Source organism: Teleopsis dalmanni, chromosome 1 (genome assembly GCF_002237135.1).
Source record: "Teleopsis dalmanni isolate 2A chromosome 1, ASM223713v2, whole genome shotgun sequence".
NCBI lineage: Eukaryota > Metazoa > Arthropoda > Insecta > Diptera > Diopsidae > Teleopsis > Teleopsis dalmanni.
The window spans coordinates 200,491,801-200,500,903 of record NC_051846.1 but is presented as its reverse complement, the minus strand read 5'-3'; the positions used below and the strand labels follow the sequence as shown (position 1 = coordinate 200,500,903).

The window sequence follows — 9,103 nt, the reverse complement described above, 5'->3', positions numbered from 1 at the left end:
TTAAAATATCTCAATGCGTTTGTTGACTTAAGTATTTTACTTTTTCACACATGTAACCTACCACAACACCCCTCTTTTACGGTACACTGAATCTCTGAATTTATAATTTGGTAAGCAAGAGTGCGAGCTTATCAAAGCTTTGTGAATTGATAAAAAGAGAGCGAAGCAATAAAAATAAATTCAATTCAGGCGATTTATGAATCAGCGTTGAGAAAATGCGCGGATTTGGTCCGGATTTGTATTGAAAGGCGATGGGAGAAGTGGAGAGGTATTTACTTCAACTGCACAAAAGCACAGATGGTTTTCAGTAGTCGCTCAGCGGTGATTCTGTATTGCAACAAGTGTCTAGTATAGAATTTTTTTTTGAATTAACTTGATATCAAAAAAAAAAAAAAACATGGTATTAGACTTGGAACAGAAAACTTATTTTCTAATCACAGGTGCCTCACGTGGTATTGGACAAACCATGGCCATACAAATTGCAGCAAAGCTGAAAGCGGGTTCTGTTGTTGTATTGTTAGCACGAAGTGTCGATGGTTTAAATAAAACCAAACTTGCTATTGAAGCCTTGAAAAAAGATTTGAAAGTATGCATATTTTCAATTGATCTTACAAAGGCCAAAGAATCGGAGTTTGAAGAAATATTGCATCATTCGCTTAGTGATTCCGATGAAGAAGGTAAAAATTTTGAACGTGCCTTTATTATACACAACGCTGGCTCTGTTGGTGATGTCTCCAAACGTGCTGTTGATGTTTCAGACACCTCAGCCTGGACCGAATATTATCATTTGAACTTGTTTTCTACAGTTTCATTGAACTGCGAATTCTATCGAAAATTTATTGGTGTGCCCAAATTGGTGGTTAATTTGAGCTCAAAGTGTGGCATTGAGCCTTTTGCTTCAATGAGCTTTTATTGCTCCGGCAAAGCAGCTAGAGATATGTACTTTCGTGTTCTAGCTGTTGAGGAGACAAAAGACTCCATCGTACTTAATTACGCACCTGGTGCAATTGATACAGATATGACAGAATTGGTGCAAAAAGAAACTATTAATGAGGATCTTTCAGCGGCCTTTAAGCAACAGAGGGATACAAAAACAATGTTAACAACTACAGAAACTACTGCCAAATTCATAAGTATTTTGGAATCAGGAAACTTCAACTCAGGTGATCACGTTGATTATTGGGATTAATATACATGTGAAATAAACAAAATATGGAAGCGAAGGTGCTTAGTAAGAAGGTGCTAGTTAGCTTATTTTCTTAATCGAAAGTCACAATTTTTTAATTCTTATAATGTAAACTTATTAAAATAAAGTTTTTTTTTAATGATTATTGGAAAATGTGATTTACAAAGAAAAAATTATTTACATTCAATTAAATAATTAAAAGAAATCTGCAGCTTTTAGGCGTTTTGTAGGAATATTTAACAAATCATCTGTCAAATATGTTTTGTCACTAATTTGTTTAGGTGTGTTCGTTGCGGATGAGGGAGTATTTGGATTGGTTACAGGTGTTTTGTGCGTTTGATTTGTTTTTACCATCGCTAGATGTGCTTTGGATTTTGTTTTTGCGATTGGTGTTCGTAATGGGGAAGGTGTCATGGACGGCGTACGCAAACCCAACTTAGTGGTTGCAAAACGACGTGCTGCAGGTGACATTGATGCTAATCTATCTATATTGTTACGTATGAGTGGTGAATTAATATTTTTTCTGGCTGTATCCATTGCACGCTGTTTTTGTGCACGCATTTTCTCTCCAACTTTTTCAGCCAATTCAAGCGCAATAGTTTCTCGTCGTGAGTTCTCATTTATTTTAAATGAGGGACCTGCATTTGAACGCACTGGCGTATCAGAGCCATCTAGACGAAATGGCGTTCCTTCTACTTCACCCCATGTCATTAATGGCGAAAATGCATCACCCGGTCTGGGCGAAGGTGTTTTTACTAAACTAAAACCCTTTATTTGTGGTGTTTGTTCTTTGCTTACTATTTTTCCATCGACACCAAATTTCTCACTTGTTGATGTGGCTTGACTAAGGGCTGCATTCGTAACAGTCTTCTGGCTTAATTCTTCATTGAATGGATTTACTGAAAGCCGTGTTGCATTGTGTTGTATAATTTGCTTCCGATTAACAGCTTCAACGCGTTCTGTTTCAGTCAGTTCCACACCATCTGGTATATACATAATAGAATTCATATTTTTATAGGTCCATGTTTCAATCTAAAAATAATTACTTAGTTAAAAATATATTTAAAATATTTGTGAGTACATACTTTTCTCATTGGATCTGGATCTTCAAATTGCTTTTCTATACTTGGCAAAGTAAGTGCACGTGCTAGTTTATCCGCAGAGATTTTTTCTTCATTGTATAGTACTGAAAACTTTTCGCGCAATTTTTGTTCTGCAGTATCAATAATTTCTTGAAAACTGTAATTATCTTCACTGGTATATGCTTGTAGAAATGAATCAAGTGAATGTTTATCTGACAAGGATTTTACACTATTTTCCAATTTATTTGATGATGTCGATAATGTAGATTTTGGGGTATCATTTCCATGTGACTCATTCCGTGGTGTATGTCCAATGTTACTAGTTGGTGTTTCAAAAGTATCTGGCGTCATAGCTGATAGAAAAACATTTTTTTATATTATAAATAATTATTATTGTTCCTAAGTTAATTTAAATACTTACAACGACTTCGAGCTGTTGGTTGTCGTCCGCTGAATTTTGAGCGTATAATTTCCATTTGTGCATAATCCTTTCGTTCCAAAGCATCGAGATAATCATTTTGGGCACGTAATTTTTCCAAATCAGGAAAGAAATCTCGCTGTATAATTTTCGAAAGTTCCTATAAAATAAAATAATTTCAAAATGAATATTTCACAACTAAGCCTTTTAACACACCTCTATGTACTTTTCCTCTGTTAGTATTTTTTGTTTTTTCTTCACTGTACCAATAGGCCGCTTAAATTCAACTAAAGCATTATCACGACTTTTTATATTTGCTACTGCTAAACTTCCTGGAGTTTTTGGAGTTTCAGACATTTTGTCTATAATAAACAAAAAACAAAAATTTCACTTTAAGTTTTCGATTACAAATATCTACAGCTGACAATGACACATTGAAGTGCTGCCAAATCTCACGTGTATCCCAAGTTCCACATTCCACAAAATTTATTTATTTTCAGTTCTAACGTATATTTGAAATATTTTATATAAAGAACAAATGACGTTCACACATGCTTAATATATATTTTTATATATATAGTTAATATATAGTGTTTAGAACACAATATTAAACTAAAAGACAATATATGTATGTCTTTTTGCTTACACATTTATTTTAAAAATTGTAATTAATTTAAATTATATGCTTCTTCAACAATTCTTAATGTCAAATTATTATTAGAATTGTCTAAATATTAAATAATTATTTTAAGCAGTTTGTAATTTTAATTATACTTATTACATGGAAATATTTTCTTTAATAACGTTTAAAAATATAATTAATGACATTTTTGCTTAATTTTAGATATTGGTAAACTAATGATTAACTAATGATTAATAAATTTTGAGAAGTTCCATTTTGACTTAAAAGTGTTATGTTTTTGATTTCAAGCCCAGATATAATAATATATGTAATATATATGTACTGGATTTTTCTGAAATGTATTTTGAATTAGATTTAAACTTTAAACGGTTTAATGAACATTCTACTTACGCTGTATACAAGATGCTTGGTTTTAACTATGTGGTGAGTAAAATGCAAATTTAGAATTATAAAACAGTTATTCAACATACATTGATTTATATCATAGGGGAACTCTAAAATTTAGAATAACCAATTAAAAATTCAACGTAAAATTTTGTCAGATTAATATGCAGAAGGCAGAAGTAATACAGAAACTGTACTGAAGAACGCGACCAGTACAATAAGAAGAAATGTAAAGCCTACTACTCGCATTCCTTTTATATGAAAAAATATGTTGGACAAAATTTTGAAAATGTGGAAATTTGCAGTTTTATATCATTTGTAATATTAAAAGTTAATACGAGGCTAAGAAAAACTAGTAAATCATTTTCCACTGAAAAAGTGAATATATATTGATATTTATAATATAAATATCAATATACCGCATTCTGTATTAGTAACTTGCGACAAGCCGCCTGACTGATTGCCTGGCGTAGGCTTTAGCTAACTGACGGAGGCTACTGTATGCAGCCAAGGACTATATACGACTTTTACGACCAGCTAAGAAAAAAATAAAGAATGATTTGAAGTACTTTCTTTTAACTTGCTTGTTTTAAGAAGTTTTCTCATCTTAATTTTTAGTATTATCTTAATGCTATTAGGTTAATAATTATATTTTTCTCAAATGATATGAAAATTAATATAACATGTGACAGAATATGATTTCTACTTAAAACGAGATTTTTAGTTACATTATATAGGACTGTCTGTATGTGATCTGGCATAGGAGAAAAATATCGGACTGGCAGCTTCTATTTCCAATAACACATTCTGACATTTATTCGCAAGACAATGTAGTCTACTAGGTAAAATAGGTAGGTTGAAGTGACAGCCTTGTTTCCAAAAAACCCACTTGAGTTCAAATAATGGCCCATTGTGATACCATAGGAATAGCATTGTTACGTACATAGATTTAAATCAGTATACAGCCAATGCCGAAAAGGGTAACGACTCCCACATTCGGTGAAGGAAAACTAACCTGACAGTTCTATAAACTTGACCAGGTCCCTTACATTACAGGATGTAGGTAAAGTTCAGTTATTAGAAAAAAAAAATCTGCTATGCTTTTAGTGACTCGTTGTACTGGAAACATAGTTTTTCGTAAACTTCTCTGTACTACAAACATCACAGTCGGTTAGTTGAATCAATTTTTAATAGAAACTAAACAATATTTCCAATTTTTTAAACTAAGAATTTGGATTACATTTAGAAAGTTTTAAATTATTAATTTTTTAATCATAAAATTGTTACACAAATAACTCTAAATGTCTCAATATTGACGAGACTAATGTGCATCTGCTATGCTCCGAACTGCTGGTACTATATATTGTCTACAATATGAAGTGCGTGTATTATGCGCTTGTAGGAACATATATGCGAATCACAAATCTTTTAACAGTTGGTAATAATATTCTCATAATTTTTGTTGTCCCTTTAATGTTTTTGAAAGTTGAAATATGCTTTCTAAATATTATTTTTTGTTTATGCTATTTTCGGAGTACTCCATAGGCTCTCCAACGATGAAGCGTACTTCACGACTAAATTGGGAGTCGCACATTTTAGGCGCTGCATTTTAATGGTTTTTATGCACACAACATCGTTGTCATCGATAACATTAATATACCGAACATTTCAACACTTCTGCAGAATGTTCATGTAGAAAATGACAAAGTCTGGAAGTTCTGTGAAGTTCTGTGAAGGCAGAGAACTAATAAACATTTGCAGCAAACGTGCCACCGATTTTTATAGCCTGTAACTTCCTATTTGGTTGATCACAACATAAATATTGAATAGTTCTTGTATGGGAGATTGGGAGAGGAGTGCGGTTTAATTACGAATTTTTATTTGTGCTTGAATTTGAATTACGCGCTCAATTTCCTATGAATCAAGACTGAGCGGCGTCATTCGTTTTAATTGCTGACATTGTCGTATTTCGAACGAGTTGGTCGCCAATCTTGGTGCGCACAGATGATGCTGCGTTAATTGATGAGCTGCAGTAAATGAATGAAAAAGTAATTTATTATTTGAGTAATGATATTAACGAGAAAATGAAAACAATTAAATTTAATACAAAAATTTGTTAATATTCCCTGCGGTATTAATTTGGGGTAGTCAAATTCATCTGTGAGCAAAATTTAATACTTGCTGTGGCAAAAGAAATTACTCATCGGTTAAAGATACACAATTGAAATGTTCCTTGAACTTTTTTTCATAAGAAAGTAGCACGAAAATCAATATTTTAATATAGTCATTTATATGCAGACACACAAATTTCAGAATATTAATAAAAAATTTAATCTTAATGTGAGCAAATTTTATAATGATGTATATTTGGCGATATCCAGAACAGCTATATGGTCAGCCCAAGGGTTTACTTGATTAACACAACCGTTCAGAAGGAATTGGATTTGAAATTTTTTTTTACGTTCACCACCAATTTCTAATCAAAATAGATTTCTTTTCATATTTTTTTTATTTTTATTTTTTTATTAACGATTCTTAAAATATAGACAAAAATTGTTTTAATATTGTGCCTAGTATAAATAACAAATAAGAGATACTAATAAGCAATTTGATTGGAATATTTAAGGTAAAAATGAAGCTATTTTGCTACAAGTTGTCCATTAGGTCTCCCACTGTTTCCCTTTTTAGCCGTCTAGATACTGCAACCGTCTGGAGAAGACTTGATGCTGTAACGTTGACATGTGTTTTCAACGGCATACCTTTTAGCCATGTCGTCGACTGTTGGCAGGCCAAAGTCACGGTGGAGATCACTGTTTCTAATGTAGTATGGAGCGTTTACGATGTAACGTAATGTTTTATTTTGAAAGCGCTGGATAGCGGGATGGATTTCTTTTCATATGACATAAAACTCAAACAAAACCTTTATTAATAAATAGACAATTAAATCTATATGGTAATTAAAACAATTTCTTTTGGATTTGAAAATTTTCTCCCTATCATCACCATTTTCTATTCGAAATGGATTTCTTTTCATATGACATGAGACATATGACATATCTGTACTGTCCTCAATGTGATATAAGTAACAAACTATTATCTATTTATAATCAAATCAATTAATTAATTTAAATCATGTATTTATAAAAATTAAATGAGTATCAATGAATTAAAAATTAAGTCTACATAAACTTAAATAAAATCCTTTAATTCTTAAAATAAGTGTCGTATTATTCTTACTGTATTCAAGAAAAAGCCATAAATTGCAACAATTTGTGTCATAAAACACATATTTATATATATCTGCCTTTTATGCCTCATAAAATATTGCATACTTCTCACTTATTTACATCACACCATTACATCAATGGCCACATCAACAGCTTTCAAGGCATATAAGTCAGCAAGAAGCAGGGAAGCACAAGCTTAACATTTAAAATCGCGAAATGTTGTCAACAGCGTTCACTTATGTTAAGTGCGTGAAAAATTTGCTTTATTAGTAATTCACCTTCAGTATTCACTGAGTAAATCTAGTAAAATTGTTTTTCATATATTTAAAATAAAAACTTATGTACAATATATTGTAATGATCAACTTTTGTATTTATCAAATGTATTTATGTATATAAATTCTTAAGCAGTATTATGCGATCAACTAAACGAAAAGGGGTTTTGAGTTTTTACCGCTTAGAAATACGAGTACGGAATCATGTGTTTGTGCTTCATATACTCCTACATAATGAGTCCACTTGAAATGTGAACAAAGGTAATATATGCCTGAAAAGGGGAAACCATAACAAAAAGGCGTTACTCACTTGAATCGAAAACATCAAAGATTACTCAGTTCGATCCACTTGAACTTGGAAGAAAAAATAGTTTACAGATGCCATCAATAGAACATTTTTTTCTTGTCAAACTATTATACAATATCAAATTTTAAATTTGAGCGACAAAACTATTGACGGTTGTATTTATTTTTCAGATAAGCTAATGAAATATGTATGCATTTGTAAAGGATAAAGTCAGTTTATACATCAATGTTCAATAATATTATTGTCGTATCTATATATTTATTATCTATATATTTTTTATTGCTTATCAAAACATTTACAGTCAATTTTTTTTCAATACCTTAGCATAACCTTTACTAGATGATTACTAAATAATAGTTTAAGATTCCATGGTATATAAGAACTACAGACATACACAGAGATCTAAGGATCGACTCAGTGAAAAAATATATCAGACCTAGAGCCCTAAAATTATTCTCAAAAGTTAAGTCCAGCTCAGGACCCACAGGAAGATATGCTGACCTACGGTCCGTCATCAATTAAAAGATAAATAAACGATATAAATTCCTGCATAATTATAGCCGTGTGGGGCAGGGATAAATTCCCCAGCCACAAAAGAGTAAAACTGCGCAATAGCACTAACTTCAGAAACCACAACAACAACACGATAACATAATAACTAAATCACAAATAAAAGATGAAAACGAAGAACTAAGACACAATCAAAAGCACAGTGTGTAGAACTTTCTATAGCCAATAAAAATCATATATTGATGGCAAGCATCAACAGATCCAAGTCCTAGATGAATTGTTCTGCCTGGAATGATCATGCAATTTATAGTTAAGTGCATCATAAAATATTTATAAAAGTATTTATTTTTGTAACGTTAAAAACAAAGGTAAAGAGATATCGCTTTACGCTTTTAAGATAATTAATATTTTTCATTATAAGCATATTTTAGAACTGGGCTCTTTGTTGATTGCGGACTGTAAAGGTTTTGACATTTGTATTATAGCTTTTATTATACTTCGCTCGTAAATCTATCAAATAAGTGTGAACAAAGATTATATTATTTGCATAATACAAAATTATGATAGACGTAATTTTTTAGTGCAAATGCGGGATGGTTTATCAAATAGATAATAAACTATATTATTTATTTTATCAGTTTCACACACTTTAAATAAAACTGTTTTAAATTCGATTTAAATGTTTCGGTATATAACAATAATAACAATGTTTTAATTTAGCAGGACTTAGAAGATATGAACATAAGAAATTAGAAAACAAAGATAAAAAACAGAGAAGAATGGAAGACTGTTGTTAAACAGGCTTAGGTCCTCCATAGATTTTAAAATCTATGGAGAAAATTTTCTAACATAACACAGATCCAAAGTAAAACTATTGACAGGTCTTTTCATATTCTCATGTTTAAGTTCTAAAATATCCGTCGGTTCAATGAAAGATATATAAAAATAACTAACCGTTAATAATCGTAGGATACTAATGAGAAAATTTTGACATTTGACTCCGCTTTCTATACTTTATTTGATGTTATATTAAAATAAAAAAAATTAATGAAAAATAATCCATTATTTCAAC

The 9,103-nt window shown here is 31.1% G+C and overlaps 2 protein-coding genes across 3 annotated transcripts; one reads left to right on the top strand and one right to left on the bottom strand.

Annotated features, from left to right (window-relative positions):
- The first annotated feature begins 27 nt into the window (after nt 1–27).
- Nucleotides 28–1,283, top strand: LOC119671294 (sepiapterin reductase-like). Its single transcript, XM_038081868.1, has one exon. The coding sequence runs from the start codon at nt 398–400 to the stop codon at nt 1,187–1,189; it is 792 nt and encodes a 263-aa protein (XP_037937796.1). The 5' UTR covers nt 28–397; the 3' UTR covers nt 1,190–1,283.
- Nucleotides 1,284–1,290: 7 nt separating this feature from the next.
- LOC119671293 (splicing factor ESS-2 homolog) lies at nt 1,291–3,840 on the bottom strand. Of its 2 annotated transcripts, XM_038081867.1 has the most exons (5): nt 3,800–3,840; nt 2,903–3,048; nt 2,690–2,846; nt 2,272–2,621; nt 1,291–2,218 (listed from the first exon to the last, which is right to left on the bottom strand). In XM_038081867.1, exons 2-5 carry the CDS (start codon nt 3,041–3,043, stop codon nt 1,382–1,384), a joined length of 1,485 nt encoding a protein of 494 aa, XP_037937795.1. In that variant the 5' UTR covers nt 3,044–3,048; nt 3,800–3,840; the 3' UTR covers nt 1,291–1,381. The 2 variants fall into 2 exon arrangements, with proteins under 2 accessions (XP_037937795.1, XP_037937794.1); XM_038081866.1 differs by lacking the exon at nt 3,800–3,840 and having other exon boundaries at nt 2,903–3,089.
- Between the last annotated feature and the right edge of the window lie 5,263 nt (nt 3,841–9,103).